The following is an 18,119-nucleotide window of genomic DNA, read 5'->3' on the forward strand; positions in this document are numbered from 1 at the left end:
ATAAGAAAGAGAAACTAAAGAAATAATGACAATTAAATGCAATGTAAGATAATGGAAGGGATCTAAGAATGAAGGAGAAAAGTCTCAAAGGGACATTATTGGGACATAAGAATGATTTGGAATACAGAATGTAAGCTTTCCATCAGTGGCATATTTCTTGAACTGATAATTGCACTTATTGTGATTACGTAAGTGATTATTCTTGTTAGTAGGAAATGGACATGAAAACATTATGTGTTCAAGGAGTACGATGTGTACACCCTGCTCTCAAATGTTCAGAAGATACATAAATGAGAGAGTGAGCGAGAGAGAGAGAGAGATAATAGGTAGATAGAATGATATTATAAAGGTGACAAAATGTAAAAATTGGCAGATCTGGGAATCTGAAGTGGTGGGGCTATGCTAGACTTCTCTGTATGGGGTTTGTATTATTTTTGTAATTGTCCAGTAAGTTTGAAATTATTTCAAAATAAAAAGTTTAAAAAGTTAAATATTCAAAACTCATCACTTCCTAATTATTTTACTTTATTTTGCTATTATCTGTGCTCTTGAGGTTTTTTATGTCTATTGCATCAGTGTGGTAGAAATAATATACAATAGTGTGCTTCTGCACATCCCTTCCTAACTCTATGGTCAGTGACTTAGTATTGGAAGCCTGAAATGAGTCAAAGTAGAAATATTTACACTACAAAACTATGCAAATAAGGGCTTGGTTTGTTACTGTGTTGTTGATTATTACGAAAGGGATGGAGGAAATGTTAATAAAGCAGGTTAATCTTAAAAATATGTCCCATCTGTACCAGTTAAATTGTAAACATCACAAAAAATTTAAGGAAATATTCTTCCAGTATTCATTCCAACAAAGAAAGAAGTCACTCATGCCATTAAAGAATGAGTGAGGATTGTGGAAGATGGTGATGGACTAACAGGCAGAGATGAATGCTCTCACAAAAACAACAGAGAAAGATCCAAAAGCTGGCTGAGAGACTTGCTTTCGGGGTCAGCAGACCAGGACAGTGCTATACAACTCCCAAGAGAATGAGGGACAGAGAAAAGAAGAACCCGAAACCACAAATGGGAGTTACCAAGTCCCCATGTTGGGCAGGAAAAACTCAGTTTCCCTGCCCCCAAGATAGTAAGTGGGGTAAAACACCTGGCTCACTCCAGTCACCTGAAAGAGGAACACACATCTTCCTCCCTTTCAGCTGTTTCATGGGAACTCAGAGGGAGATCAGGGTGCTTTTCTTTAGTGAATTAGGCCAGTAGGATCCACTTTGAATCTCTGAATTGGAGATTCAACACAGGAACACAGGAAAGCTGAGACTGAAACGTCTTCATGGACTGGTGCGCTGACTAGCACCATCTGCTGGCCGGTCTGGAAACTGCAAGGTCAAAAACTTCATGCTCTCAGTATCCAACCCCTGGGAGAAAATCTGTGCCCCACTGGTGAGTCCCTAGCCTGATTTTGAATATTTAAGCTGGGCAATTTTAAAGACTGAGAACCACATATCAAAGAAGAGCTATGGAAAAGGAAAAAGAAAACAACAACAGGCAAGCGAGAGAATTGGCCATCGGAGTAAATTCACCAACATATCAGATGCCTAGACAACAAGAAAAAAATTACAAGTGTTACTAGAAATGGGAAGAGATGGCTCAACCAAAGGAACATACCAAATATCCTGAAGAAATACAGGACTTAAAACAATTAATCAAAGATAATCATATAACTCTCCTAAATCAATTCAAAGAACTGAAGACATTATGAAGAAAGAGATAAAAAGACACCGGGTGAGCATAAAGAACAATTTGAAAGCCTGCAAAGAAAGGAACAGAGCTTATGGGAATGAAAGATATGATAGATGAGATTAAAAATAAATTAGACAGGGAAGCATTGTGGCTCAAGTGATTGGGCTCCCGTCTACCATATGGAGGGTCCTGGGTTCGATTCCTGGGGCCTTCTAGTGAAAAGCAAGCTGGCCCAAGTGGCATGGAGAGCTGGCTGGCCCGCATGGCTCAGAGAGTTGGTACAACAAGTTGACACAACAAAAAGAGACACAGAGGAGAGACAGTGAGAGAGACAACAAATAAGGGAGCTGAGGCAGCTCAGGTGAATGAGTGCCTCTCTTCCATGTCAGAAGGTCCTGGGATCAGTTCCCAGGGCCTCCTAAAGAGAAGAAAAGAAGAGAATACAAGCAGACACAGAAGAACTCACAGTGAATGGACACAGAACAGACTACCACATGGGAGGTCTGCGGTTCAAACCCCAGGCCTCCTTGACCCGGTGGAGCTGGTCCATGCGCAGTGCTGATGCATGCAAGGAGTGCCGTGCCACACAGGGGTGTCCCCCACGTAAGGGAGCCCCATGCGCAAGGAGTGCGCCCCATAAGGAGAGCCGCCCAGTGCGAAAGAAAGTGCAGCCTGCCCAAGAATGGTGCCGCACACATGGAGAGCTGACACAACAAGATGACGCAACAAAAAGAAACACAGGTTCCTGTGCCACTGACAACAACAGAAGCGGACAAAGAAGACGCAGCAAACAGACACAGAGAACAGACAACTGGGGTGAGGGGGAAGGGGAGAGAAATAAATAAATAAATCTTTAAAAAAAAAAATACATTAGAGGCACATAAGAACAGATTTGAATTGCCTGAAGGCAGAATTAGTGATTTCAAAGACAGAACATCTGAACTAGAAAAGACAGGAGAAAAGAATGGGAAAAAATGGAACAGAGTCTCAAGGAACTGAATGACAACATGAAATGTTCAAACATTCACATTATTGGTGTCCCAGAAGGAGAAGAAAATGGAAAAGGGGCAGAAAGAGTATCTGAGGAAATAATGACCAAAAGCTTTCCAGCCCTTATGATGGGAATAAATAACAATATCCAAGAAGGACAACACACTCCAAAAAAAATAAATCCAAATAGATCTGCCCTGAGATACCTACTATTCAGAATGACAAATATCAGAGATAGAGAGGATTCTGAAAGTAGCAAGAAAAATGCAAAGATCACATACAAGGGAAACTCAATAAAATTAAGTGCTGACCTCTCATCAGAAACTATGAAGGAGAGAGGAAAGTGGTAGGACATATTAAGGTACTGAAAGAGAAAAACTGCCAGCCAAGAATTCTGTATCTGGCAAAAGTGACCTTCAAAAATGAGGGTGAGTTCAAAGTCTTCAAGACAAAGAAAAACTGATATTATGTTACCGAAAGATCAGGTTTGCAAGAGATACTAAAGGGAGTGCTGCAGCCTAAAAGGAAAAAAAAACAAGGGTGAGAGAATTGAAGAAGAGTTTAGAAATGAAGATTATTAGGAAGGGTAAACTAAAGGATAAGAAGACAATAGAACAATATGACAACAGAAAGTGGAAGGTCAAAATGGATGAAGTGAGTAATGCCTTTACAGTAATAACATTGAATATTAATGGATTGAACTCCCCAATCAAAAGACAGAGACTGACAGAATGGATAAAAAAATATGAACCATCTATATGTTATCTACAAGAGACCCACCTCAGATGTAAGGACACAACCAGGTTAAAAGTAAAAGGTTGGAAAATGGTATTCCATGCAAATAGTAACCAAAATAGAGCTGGAGTAGACCAGATAAATGCAAATAACATTACAGTATATGAACAATAATTACTCAGTGCATTTGGAAATTCTTGTTTTCTGTAATTTTTTTCATACAAAATAAACAACTGCTTTTAATTGAGAAGAGATATATTTTTGGATACTACATTTTTCTTTAACCCTTTCTTATTCATACTCTTTAATTAAAATAACCTATCTGGATAACTAATGATTTAGCATGACTACTGTTGAACAAGATTTTGAGTTTTTCTGCCTCATAAAATTATGAGTTGGCAAATTGTTATCTACTTTAATTCATTCCAATAAGATGTGAAGAATTCCCAAATAGGAATTGGATAATCTAGAAAGAATTATGTAGAAATTAAATAACTAAACCAATAATTTCTTTCATTCTTAGAGATTATGTCCAATAGTTAGAGCTATAATATGAAAATTAGAATTATGTTATAATTAATTCCTTCTATAATTGAATTATTATTCACATTTATAAAGGTTTGTTGCTATGCTATCTTTAATTTTTAAAAATTGATTACATTAAATCTAATCTGGTCTTGCAATCTCTTTTAAAATTTGTGATTTCTTTCATCTGTTTTTCTATTTATCTTACAATTTTACAATAAAGGACTTTTTAACAGCTGGGAAAAAAAGGTCATTGATTATACACTTTGGATAGATCATATAGTATGTAAATATACCTCAGTAAAACTGCTTAATAAACAAATAAATAACTGTGCAAGAATAGCCAGAAATAGCAGCTATGTACAATAGGGGAAACAGAGGTGAGGAATTTTCTTATTTGCTTGTCTGTTTTTTTGTTTACTATTATTATTGAAATAATGAAAATGCTTTAATGATTGAAGTGATGAACACAGCTATTGTAATTATACCAAACATTATTGATTGTACACTTTGGATAAATTGTATGCTCTATTAACATGTATCAATAAAATTGATTTGTTTAAAAAAAAAACGAGTGAGGTTCTGACACACATCTTCATTGTTCCATTTACTCATTACCATAATGGGAAATGTCAGCCAACATTCATGTCAGAACTACCCTTGTTCAGCAACTGCAACTATTTGGCTATGGATACAGGAGTTCAGCAAAAATCAACCAAAGCATTTTTGGGTTATATGGAATTTATAATAAAGTATATTATATTTTATTATTATTTATAAATCATATGTTACACATCCTCTATATCAGTAAAATTTATAATAAACTTATGTACTCATGTATATAATATTTATAATAAATTTATGTACATATGCATATATATACATGCACATGCATTTTTCTGAAGAATTGATCATTAAATATTTACCAGCACACCACTGATTATACAGTTCAGACTAGAATTCATATTTCTTGACCTGTCAGTTCATTAAAATTTTTACTAATACTATACGCCCCTTTTCTAACCTTGGGGTACATGATGAAACAATACAATCTAAACTAAAGAACTTTTCTGAAAGAATCAAGTTATTCAAATCTTAATTTTATGAAGTTAAAATAGATTATAGTTTGATGATGTTCTCTGTGAACATAATGTAGACTTAGGATTTTTAATATTTAACAATTCAACATAATCAAAGGGCAAAGCTTGGCCAACCGTGTAGAGAGAAACAGAAAAAGGAGCAGTTCTGCCCTCACAGAAGTTCAGCTTTAACTGGGGAGATGGAGTGGAAAAGGGCAAATATTTATACAACTTGCATTTAAGACAGAATGCAATGCATCTTATAGGAGATATTTTAGAACAGAATAATAGAATCAAGAATACAATATAGAAAGCAACAGAAGAAAGCTCAGACAAAGACAAAGGCTCAAGTTATAACCGACAGCAGTGTTTGCTTTCAGCTGCGGCTTCATCTTGCAATTACTCAAGTTAACTGGTAGAAACTCTTAATTTCCTGAAATTCAATAGAGAATGCAATCATCCAGGATTAGAATATAATGCTGTTATGTTTGTTTATGTACTATTTTAATATCAACCTCATTCTGTATCTTAAAATATTATTGCCTTAAAAAGAAAAAAAAAATTCTTTACCTTCTGGTTCCAGCAATTTAGGGATTTTTAATTCTTGTTCTGCAATTCTGAAGGCCTCTTTCAGATTATCTTTGTTGGATCTATGCTTTATTCTGTTCATGTCAATTAGGTCTGGTCGCAAGGTATGAATGACAGCTAAAAATGCCATTCCATTTCTCCAGCTTGACTTAAAATCTGTAACACTGACAGACTCATACCTATCATACAGAAAGATAAAAACATGATAAATACTATTAAAGCTACTATATCAAGCACCTCCACTACAGTCAATAACAAATACTATAAAATTAAGGAATCAAGTATGCAGTAGAAATCATTGCAGGAAAAAATTGTTTTCATTTTGTGATCAAATTAAATTAAAATGCCAAGTTTGGTGAGGCTCAGGATACGCAGAACATTTGGTCTCAAAGTGTGGTCTCTGAACCAGCAATATCAACTTCAGCATTGTCTAGGAACTTAGAAATGCAAATTCTCAGGCCCTCCTCCAGATCTACTGAATCAACCTGGAAAGTGGGCTTCGCAGTCCGTGTCTTTTAAAAGCTGTCTGAGTGACAATGATGCTTTTTCAAGTCTTGAGACTCACCCCCACTTTTCATTCAGCAATCTGTTGGCTCATGACTGACTTCAGACTGCTATGTATAATTAGGGACCCTAGCTATAGACAACTACTTTCTTTCTCATAAGAACAAGTAAATGATGCATTGTGCCAGTTGAGTGGTCTACTTGTGCACTAGATAGATAGACTTGTCATTCTTCTGCTAAAAGCTTTCATCAGCTTGCCATTGTATTTAGAATAACATCTCTCACTTTGGCCCACAAGGGCCTTCAGCATTTGGCCCTTGCCTGCTTCTTCTGTTTTTATCTCCCCCTCTCTTACAACCACACGGCCACACAGTCCCCCTTCCTATTTCTCAGCAGCCACGCTCCTCCCCTTAGAATACTCTTTCTCCGTGATTTCCATATAGCCGATGTTCTCCCTTCAGATCTCAGCTCAAGCATCTTCTCCTTAGAGAGGTCTTCCCTGACCACCCATGCTAAAAGAGAGCCTCTCCCTATGCTTGACATTTTCTGTCACATCATAAGTCTTTCCTAACCTTACTGCCGACTATAATTACCATATCTGTTCATCTGCTTCCCATGCTAGGGTACAAGTCCCGTGAGTGCCTTGTTTTACTTGTTCACCAAGGAAAATTCATCTGCAGCCCCAAAATAATGACAGACATATGACAGGGGCTTACTGTATGCCCTTGAATCACTCAATAAATCCCTATTCTGGATCTGACCAAGGATCCGTGAAAGTCATGTAAAAGAGTCTAGCTGACCACAAAGAGGGCAGGGTTAGGCTCATTTAGAAGGAGGCAGTGGGGCCCCATTCACTTGCTTCACAAATAAGAATAGAAAAAATATATCTTATAATACAGTCACATCTGAGTCCCAAATAATCAGAGATTATTGAAATAAAGATTACCTAATAATACCACCAATGATGGACAAGACTAGGAAGTACTCATGATGAATTACTCAAGACAAGGAGCTACCTCTTAAGTTTAGCACAGGCTCTATATTTGAAAGATAAGAAGGAGGAACATGGAGAAAAAATAAACTGTGGTAAAATATATAAACTTGGAAAGGATTTGAAGGTTATGCATAAATGAAGCAAATCTGAATATGATGTAGTAATGTTTTCCATACAAGCTATGATGTTGGTTTTTAAAATTTTCAGAAAACTCAAAATTGTCTCTAGGAGATTCAAGGAAAAGTTCATTTAATGTATTTAAAATCCATATGATGTGGTATGTTTCTGCCACTCATAGAAAACAAAGGATTCTGAAAATGCCAAGTAAAGAAAGGTAAAGCTGAAGAAATTAACATCTTACCCTTTCAAAGGAAGGACTAACTCAGAAGCCTGGGCATTTGACAGAGCTCAGTAGAGTATGTATAACTCTATTTATCCTGTCAAAGTGATGGAATGACAAGGAATGCTGCTGAGCTCTACAGCTCTTCCGGTAGTGAGAGCTCTGATTCCTTACTTCCTGGCTCCCCCTAAAGCCCGTCCCAGCACTTGGTTAAAATGAAAGTAAATATCTCTCAAGAGCAGTAACATTTTTCTTTTTAAAAAAGAAATCATGAGCACTAACTACCTGACCTCACTTTTAAAAAATGCATACACTCCCATCTCTTTATTTCCTTACTGGTTTACAACTTTCTTAGTAATGGGGACTAGGTCCTCTTAATGTAATCACACACAGCTCCAAGAGGCAATTTCCTGTGCAAGTTACTTATGCATTATTTCAACATTTATGGAGCACCTACCATGCACTTGCATGATTATGTTCTGGGAATACACAAGCTATTAAGACAGACGTGACATATTAAAATAAATTAATAAATCACTTTTATTAATACATATTAATAAAGCATAAATCCACCCAAAGGGTACAGTCAATGGTATTCAGTATAATCACAGTTGTACATTCATCACCTCAATAATTCTTAGAGTATTTTCATTATTCCAGTAAAAACAATAATATACTAAAAAATAAAAACCAAGAACCAAACAAGCAAAACTCATCACATCTCAATCTCTCTAGGATTCCCCTGCCATACATAGCTGCTATTCTGTTTCCTTCTCTCTAGTTTATTTCTATTGCTATTTTGCATAAACAGCCTTATATACACAGTATCACCCATATTTGTATTTTACATGAGGTTTCATTGTTATACAGGCCCATGTTGTGTTTTTTAGCTTTCTTTCTTGTAATATACCTGTCCTTAGACTTACCCTTTTGACCACTGTCTCAACCATATAAGACTCTGCTAGTCACAAATACCATGATGTGGTCTCACCATTTCCATTCATTTCCAAAGATTTACAAACAACCTTTTAACCAATTCTTCACAGGTTAACCATGAGCTTTCCATTCTCTACCCTCATTCTATTTTCTGGTGACCTGTATTCTAATTATTAATTCCATGTGTTTACATAATATATTTAGCTCATGATTCCACGGTATTTGTCCTTTTGTGTCTGGCTTGCTTCACTCAACGTAATGTCCTTCAGGTTCATCCATGTTGTCATATGCTTGACAACTTCATTTCTTCTTACGGCTTCATAATATTCCATCATGTGTATTCTCCAGAATTTGTTTATCCATTCATCAGCTGATGGACACTGGGGTTGTTTTCAATTTTTGGCAATTGTGAATAATGCCTCTATGAAGATCAGTGTGTCTATGTCTACTCGTGTCACTGCTCTCACTTCTTCTGAGTGTATACCTAGTAATGGTATTGCTGGGTCACATGGCAAGTCTATATTCAACTTCCTTAGGAACAGTGAAACAGTCTCCCACAGTGGCTGTACCAATCTATATCCTCACCAACAGTGAATAAGTGTTCCTATCTCTCCATATCCTCTCCAACATTTACAATTTTCCAACTTTTAAATAGTGGTGTATTTAATAGGTGTGAAATATTATCTTGTAGTTTTGATTTGCATTTCCCTAATCACTACTGATATTGAACATTTTTATGTTTCTTCACCATTTGCATTTCTCCTTTAGACAACTGTCTTTTCAGTCCTTTGCCCATTTTGTAAATGGGTAGTTTGTCTTTATATTGTTGAGTTATATGATCTCTTTATATATCATGGATATTCAACCCTTATTGGATATGTGATTGCTAAATATTTTCTCCCATTGAGTCAGCTGTCTTTTCATCCTTTTGACAAAGTCCTTTTTAGTGCAAAATTGCTTACTTTTGAGAAGGTCCATTTAACTATTATTTCTTTTGTTGCTAGTGTTGTGGGTGTAAGGTTTAAGAAAGTATCACCTACCACAAGATAGTGAAGATGTTTGCCTACATTTTCTCCTAAGAGCTTTTATATTTAGGTCTTTGATCCCATTTTGACTTAATTTTTGCATAAGGTATGAGATATGGGTCCCATTCTTTCTTTTGGATATAGTTATCCAGTTCTTCCAGCACCATTTGTTGGTTATGTAATATGCTTTGAAGTCAAGGATATGAGAGTCCTCCAACTTCTTTCTTCTCTTTTAAGATATTTTGGCTATTTGCCCTCCCAAATAAATTTGATAATTGGCTTTTCCATTTCTGCCAAAAAAAGCTGATGGGATCTTTATTGGAATTCTGTTGAATCTGTCAATCAGTTTGGGTAGAACTGATGTCAAATGATATTTAGTCTTTCCAGTCCATGAACATAGAACATCCTTCCATTTATTTAGTCTTCTTTAGAAGGTATCTTTTAGCAATGTTTTGTAGTTTTCTGAATACAGGTCCTTTATGTCCATGGTTAAGCTTATTCCTAAATATTTTATTTTTATAGTCACTATTATAAATGAAATGTTTTCTGATTTTTTCCTCAGATTGCACATCAGCAGTATATAGAAACACTATTGATTTTTCCATATGAGTCTTGTATCCCACCTCTTTGCTGAATGCATCTATTGATTCTAGTAGCTTTGTTGTGTATTCTTCAGGATTTTCTGGATATTGCATCATATCATCAGTGAATAGTGAAAGTTTTACTTCTTCCTTTCCTATTTGGGTGCCTTTTATTTCTTTATCTAACCTAAATGCTCTAGTTAGAATTTCTAGCAAAACATTGAATAACAGCGGTGACTGTGGGGGTGCTTTTCTTGTTCCTGATCTCAGCGGCAAACCTATCAGTCTTATTGAGTAAATGCTAGCTGTAAGTTGTTCATACATGCACTTTACCATATTAAGAAAACTTCCTTCTATTCCTATTTTTTGGAGTGGTTTTATCAAGAGAGGGCGTTGTTTTTGTCAAATGCCATTTCTGCATCAATTGAGAGGATCATATGATTTTTCTTCTTCAATTTATCAATGTGGTTTATTACACTAATTAATTTTGTGTTGAAACACCCTTGCATACCTGGGTTAAAACCTACTTGACCATGGTGTATAATTCTTTACTGTGCTTTTGGATTTGGTTTGCAGGTATTTTGTCAAGGATTTCTGCACCTATATTTATTAGAGATATTGGTCTGTAATTTTTTTTTCATAATGTCTTTGTCTATTTTGGTATTAGGGTGATGTTGGCTTCATAGAATGGTTTGGTAGTATTCTTTCCTGTTCGATTTTTTGAAAAAGCTTGAGCAAGATTGGTATCAGATACTCTTTGAATGGTTGGTAGAATTCACCTGTAAAGCCATCTGGTCCCCAGCTTTGCTTCTTTGGGAGGTTTTTGATGACATTTTCAATCTCTTTACTTGTGATTGGTTTGTTGAGGTCTTCTATTTTTTCTAGGGTCAGTGTCGGTGGTTCCTGTTTTTCTAGGAATTTGTACATCTCCTCTATATTGCCTAGTTTTTTGGCATATAGTTGTTCACAGTATCCTCTTATGATCTCTTTTATTTCTGTGGGGTTGGTGGTAATGTCCCCACTCTTATTTCTGATTTTATTTATTTTCATCTTCTCTAATTTCTTCTATCAGTCTAGCGAAGTGTTTGTCGATTTTGTTGGTCTTCTCAAAGAACAACTTTTGGGTTTGTTGATCCTCTATTGTTTTCCTGTTCTTCTTTCATTTATTTCTGCTCTGACCTTTACTATTTCTTTCCTTCCATTTCATTTGGGATTAGCTTGCTATTGTTTTACAATTTCCTCGAGGTGTGTGTTCAGTTAGCTCTCCATTTTAGCTCTTACTTCTTGTTTAATGTACGTATTGAGAGCTGTAAATTTCTCTCTCAGCACTGCCCTTGCAGTATCCCATAGGTTTTGATTCTCATTTTCTCATTTTCATTCATCTCAAGATATTTGCTGAATTCTCTTCAATGTCTTCTTCGACTCACTGATTATTTGAGTGAGTTGTTTAATTTCCATATTTTTGTGTTCTCATTTTCATTCATCTCAAGATATTTGCTGAATTCTGTTGCAATGTCTTCTTTGACTCACTGATTATTTGAGCTGTTTAATTTCCATATGTTTATGAATTTTCTATTTTTTGTCCATTATTGATTTCCAGCTTCATTCTGTTATGATCAGCGAAAGTGTTTTGTATAAATTCAATCTTTTTAAATTTACAAGACTTGTCTTCTGACCCACTTAAGGTCTATCTTGGAGAAGAATTCATGAGCACTTGAAAGTAATGTATATCCTGCTGTTTTGGTGCATAATGCTCTATAGATGTCTGCTAAGTCCAGTTCATGTATCATATTATTCAAGCTCTCTGTTTCTTTATCCTCTGACCGATGTTCTATCCAATGTTGAGAATGGTGTTTTGAAGTCTTCAACTATTATTGTAGAGACATCTATTTCTCCCTTCAGTTTTGCCCTCTGTGCCTTATGTATCTTGAGGCACTTAAGTTAGGTGCATTAATATTTAGTATAGCTATTTCTTCTTGGTGAATCATCCTTTTAATAATATATAATGACCTTCTTCATCCCTTCTAACAGTTTTGCATTTAAAATCCATTTCATTCAATATTAGTATCACTATTCCAGCTTTTTTTCTGGTTACTATTAGCATGGAATACCTTTTTCCAAGCTTTCACATTTAGCCTGGTTGTGTTCTTATGTCTGAGGTGAGTCTCTTGCAGACAGCATATAGTTGGCTCATATTTTTTAATCCATTCTATCATTCTATGTCTTTTGATTGGGGAGTTCAAGCCATTAACATTCAATGATATTACTGTAAAGGAATTACTTACTTCATCCATTTTGTCCTTTGGCTTTCTGTTGTCATAACACACTTTTGTGCATCTTTTTACCCTTCAATTTACCCATCCTAATAATCTTCATTTCTAAATTCTTCTCCAAATCCCTCACCCTTGTTTTTACTTTTAGGCTGTAGCACTCACTTTAGTATCTCTTTAAAATCTGATATTTTGGTAACATATTCTATCAGTTTTTGTTTGTCTGTGAAGACTTTGAGCTCACCCTCATTTCTGAAGGTCAGTTTTGCCAGATACAGAATTCTTGGCTGGCAGTTTTTCTCTTTCAGTACCTTAAATACATAATACTGCTTTCTTCTCTTGTTCATGGTTTCTGATGAAAGGTCAGCACTTAATCTTCTTGAGGTTATATTTTATTGATGCTTTGCTTTTCTCTTGCTGCTTTCAGAATCCTCTCTGTATCTCTGATATTTGTCATTCTGAATAGTAGGTGTCTCAGGATAGGTCTATTCAGACTTATTCTTTTGGGGTGTGTTGTTCTTCTTGGACACTAATATTTAAGTCTTTCATGAGGGCTGGCAAGTTTTCATTCATTATTTCCTCAAACATTCTTTCTGCTGCTTTCCATTCTCTTCTCGTTCTGGGACACCAATAATGTGAATGTGTATTTCACATTGTCCTTCAATTCCCTGAGAACTTGTTCCATTTTTCCCATTCTCTTATCTTTCTTTTCTCCTGCCTTTCCAGTTCAGATGTTCTGTCTTCAAAATCACTAATTCTGTCTCCAAGCAATTCAAAACTGCTCTTATGTGCCTCTAGTGTATTTTTTTATGTCATCTATCATGTCTTTCATTCCCATATGTTCTGTTACTTTCTTTGCAGGTTTTCAAATTATTCTTTATGCTCACCCAGTGTCTTCTTCATATCCGTTATCTCTTTCTTCTTAATTTCTTTCAATTCTTTGAATTGATTTAGGAGTTATGTGATTATCATTAATTGTTTTAAATTTTGTATTTCTTCAGGATATTTGGTTATGTTTCTTTAGATGGGCCATCTCCTCCTGTTTCTAATAAAGCTTGTAATTTTTTCCTGTTGTTTAGGCATCTGAATATGTTGGTGAATTTACTCTGATGGCCAATTTCCCTCTCTGGCCTATTCTTTTCTTTTCACAGCTCTTCTTAGATATTTGGTTCAACTTATTCTCAGTCTTAAAATTGCTCAGCTTAAGTTCTCACAATAAGGCCAGGAACTCACTAATGGGCTGCAGATTTTCTCCCAGGAATTAAGGTACTGGAAGAACCAAAAGCAATTTTTGTTCATGCAATATCCAGGCTGACCAGCTGATGGCAATCATCAGTGCACCTTTCTACAGAGGTGTTTCAATCTCAGTTTTCTTCTGTTTTGGTCTTGCCACAGCCAAGACTCAAAGTGGGCTCTGCCTAATTTACCTAAACCTCCTAGGATAGGGAAACTTGGTCTGGGAGAAGTTGGAGCCAGAAAATTAACTAGTCCTGCATAGCACACCTAAGGGAGGGAGACAGTAGGACATGCTTGGTAGGTTTCCAGTAGCATATTTAGGGTTCCTGCAAGGTGTGGGTGCTCTCTCTCAAAAAAACTAAGAAACATCATTTTCTGTGCTGAGTTGGTTCACCAGAGTCCCATTTGAATCTTGAAGGGGAGCTCTCACACAGCCTTTCTGCTGTCCTGGGAGAGAGGGAAGTGAGGAATGGAGAAAGGGGGAAGGATAGACTCCTAAGCAGTTTATTCAATTGCAAAGAGGATTCCTTGTTTGAGGCCTTGTCTGGTCTTTTTTGTTTGTTTGTTTTCTTGTCTTTCCTTCCTCTTTATCCCCCCATGGTGTTTGTTCTCTCTCTCTCTCTTTCCTTCCCCGCCCCCTTTTTTTCTTTTTTCTTTTTTTTTAATCAGGTGCTGCAGGCAGTGTTTCTTATTTGCTGTGCTTCCTCATCCTCAATTTCCTCTTTTCTGTGTGTACTGACTTTGAGTACCAACGCTATCCTCTTTCCATTGTCTACTGTTTCTCTTACATTCCACCTCTCTTTGCTTAGCTCCCAATTTTTCTGCCTTTTTATTTCTAACACCTCTATTCTGTTTTCTATCTTTTATTCACTTTTTATGTTATTGTCCTTTCTTTTTCTCTCTCTCCTGACCACACTGGCCTTTTAATTCATACTATATTCTTCTCCATATTGAGTTTACCATTTCATTGTAAATACTCTACTTTTTTACTGTTACAATGCTACAAAGATTACATGAGTTTAATATCCATTCTCCTAGGTCTCACATGGTTCTTCTGCTAATATTTATTATCAGTACTACTATTATACTTTTTCTTTTCTTACCTCTTTTGCCTTCCCTGACCCTAGTATTTTTCTTCAAGGGAACTTAGACAACGAGGAGGAAATAGAATAAGAAGAACAAAGTGTCAAAGAGAAGACTTAACACACACACAAAACAGCATCTAAATAAACCCCGAGACTAGATGGAGAAGTTAATCAACTGAACAAACCCATCAAGATAAAATGTTGACCAGACAGCAACAAAAAATTATAAACCATAGCGATAGTCAGGAAAACATGACCCAATCCAATCAACAAAGTAGAAACCAGGAAGAGGAGCAGAACATCGAACAACTAATCAAAGCCCTCAAAACATATATCTTGGACCAATTTAATAAAATGAAGAAAGAGATTAAGGATATTAAGAAAACACTTGGAGGGAAACGGACTTGGCCCAGTGGTTAGGGCGCCCGTCTACCACATGGGAGGTCCGAGGTTCAAACCCCAGGCCTCCTTGACCCACGTGGAGCTGGCCCATGCGCAGTGCTGATGCGCACAAGGAGTGCCGTGCCACACAGGGGTGTCCCCTGCATAGGGGACCCCCACGCACAAGGAGTGCACCCCGTAAGGAGAGCCGCCCAGCGCGAAAGAAACTGCAGCCTGCCCAGGAATGGCGCCGCCCACACTTCCCGTGCCACTGATGACAACAGAAGCGGACAAAGAAACAAGACACAGCAAATAGACACAGAGAACAGACAACCGGGGGAGGGGGGGGAATTAAATAAATAAATAAATCTTTTAAAAAAAAGAAAGAAAGAAAGAAGACACTTGGAGGGAGAGAAATAAATAAAGAAATCTTTAAAAAAAAAAGAAAACACTTGGAGAGCATACAGAAGAAACTGTAAACATACACAAAAAGATTACAGATATGATGGTGATGAATGGCACAATCCAAGAAATCAAAAATACACCTTAAGCAAATAAGAGCAGATTTAAAGAAGCTGGAATGAATTAGTGATGTTGAAGACAGCACATCTGAAATCAAAGAGATTGTAGAATTGATTGATAAAAAAATAGAAAAAATCCAGCAGGGACTTAGGGACCTGAACAACAACACAAAATGCACAGACATGTGCATTATAGGTATCCCAGAAGGAGAAGAGAAGGGAAAGGGCACAGAAAAGGTGTTGGAGGAAATAATGGCTGAACTTCCCAAATCTATTGAGGGAAATGAATGTACATGTCCAGGGAGAGCAACGTATCCAAAACAGCATAAATCCTAATAGGCCTATGCCAAGACATATACTTGTCAAATTATCCAATGCTCAAGACAAAGAGAAAATACTGAAAGCAGCAAGAGAAAAGATAACCATCACATACAAGGGAAGCTCAATAAGATTAAGTGCTGATTTCTCATCTGAAACCATGGACGCAAGAAGGCACTGGTATGACATAGTCAAGGTACTAAAAGAAAAAAATTTCCAACAAGAACACTGTATCCAGCAAAACTGGCATTCAAAAATGATGGAGAGTTCAAAATACGCACAGATAAACAGAAACTAAGAGAATATGCCAGGAAGCAGACTTGGCTCAACGGATAGAGCATCCACCTACCATATGGGAGGTCCAGGGTTCAAACCCTGGATGAGCTGGCCCACACGCAGTGCTGATGTGTACAAGGAGCCATGCCACACAGGGATGTCCCCCGAGTAGGAGAGCCCCATGTGCAAGGAGAGTGCCCCGTAAGGACAGCCGCCCCATGTGAAAGAAAGCCCAGCATGCCTAGGAGTGGCACTGCATACACGGAGAGCTGACGCAGCAAGATGACACAACAAAAAGTGACATAGATTCCCGGTGCCATTGACAAGAATACAAGTGGACAGAGAAGAACACACAACAAATGGACACAGAGAGCAGACAACTTGGGGGGTAGGGGGTGGGGGAGAAAAATAAAATTAAATCTTAAAAAGAGAGAGAGTATGCCAACAAGAAACCTGCCCTTCAAGAAATACTAAAGGGAGTTCTGCAGAAGGAAAGAAAAAAAACAGGAGAGACAGAGTTGGAGGACAGTGTAAGAACAACTAAAAAGACAAAAAGAGAAGAAGAAAACATATGACATACACAAATCCAAAGAAAATATGGCTAATGTAAGTAATTCCTTGAGAGTAATAACACTGAATGTCAATGTATTAAACTCACCTGTCAAGAGACACAGATTGAAGAATGGATAAAGAAATATGACCCATCTATATGCTGTCTACAAGAAACTCATCTCAGACCCAGGGATTCAAAGAGGTATACATACAAAGGAATACTATTCAGTTCTAAGAAGGAATACAGTACAAAAACATGTGGTAACATGGATGAATCTTGAGGACCTTATGTTGAGTGAAGCAAGTCAGGCAGTGAGGGACAAATATACATGACCTCTTTGATATGAAATAAGCAAACCAAGCTTTCTCAGAGAGTTAGAAACTGGATGATAGGCTTACAGGAAATTGGGGGGAGAGGAAGGTTGTGAGCTGACACCTACACAGGTGAAATCTATAATGAAGTAGAGGTAAGTAGTTGTACAGGGAAGGAATAAGACAGGGGCACAGAGATACTACTGGGTGGGGCTTTGCAGGCTTGAGGGGGGCTAGGGTTGGGTGGATGGGTCAGATGACCCAAGGAATTGGGGGGAGGTTTTGGAGGAACATGGGAGATTGTCAGGTATGTGGTTGAAACTATAATGTTGAGAAAACTCTTTAGAAAATATAATAAGGAAGGATTACCTGTTTAAGATTCTTAATTGGGGGCTATCTGGCACAGGGGCAGGCTTCTAGGGAGTGTGTAATTGCTCATCTTGTAATTGTCATTGGGTGGAGACCCATACAATGAGTGTGAAGGTGTACCCCCACCCTGGGGAGGCCTGATGCTCTCAAACATTGGGAATTGTGTCTCTTCAGAGAATTGGTGGCTCCCAATGGGGTAGGACAGTCTAGTGTGTCAAGCCCTCAGCACTGATGAAAGTATCTGTGAATCTGGTCCTTCAAGCAGTGAAGTTTGGTTGTCAATATGGGCCATGAGGGGAGGGGGAGAGAGGAACAGAATAGATGAAAGCAGGTAACTAGGGGGCAGTGGAAGTGTTCCACAATATCGTGCAATGATGGAAATAGGACATGTTAAATTTCACCAAAAATGTATAAAAGCCTATAGGCTAAAATGTAAACCATAATGTATCTAAAAATTTAGAAAATTGTATAGTCTAAAATATAAAACATAATGTAAACCAAAATGAAACCATGTTTGGTAGCTATGTTTCAATATTTGTATATCAGCTACAGCAAATATAACATGAACGTAAAAAGATCCTTGCTGGGTAAGGGGGGAAAGGGTTTGATGTTGGATGTATGGGAGTCCCCTATATTGTATATGTGACTTTAATGTGATCTAAAACTTTTTGAAAACAAAATTAAAAATTAAAAAAAAAAAAGGATGCAGACACTGAGGAAGGAATGAAAGAAATTGTCTTGCCACTGTACATACAG

At 37.1% G+C, this 18,119-nt stretch overlaps 1 protein-coding gene across 6 annotated transcripts in view; it reads right to left on the reverse strand.

Annotated features, from left to right (window-relative positions):
• SYNE2 (spectrin repeat containing nuclear envelope protein 2) overlaps positions 1-18,119 on the reverse strand; it is a 400,819-nt gene that overhangs the window by 281,666 nt on the left and 101,034 nt on the right. For all 6 annotated transcript variants that reach the window (XM_058293295.2, XM_071213892.1, XM_058293293.2 and 3 more), the window contains one exon: positions 5,646-5,842. In XM_058293295.2, coding sequence (XP_058149278.1) covers positions 5,646-5,842 — 197 coding nt within the window. The remainder of the gene's footprint in view (positions 1-5,645; positions 5,843-18,119) is intronic.

This window comes from Dasypus novemcinctus, chromosome 3, assembly GCF_030445035.2.
Source record: "Dasypus novemcinctus isolate mDasNov1 chromosome 3, mDasNov1.1.hap2, whole genome shotgun sequence".
NCBI classification, from domain to species: Eukaryota; Metazoa; Chordata; class Mammalia; order Cingulata; family Dasypodidae; genus Dasypus; species Dasypus novemcinctus.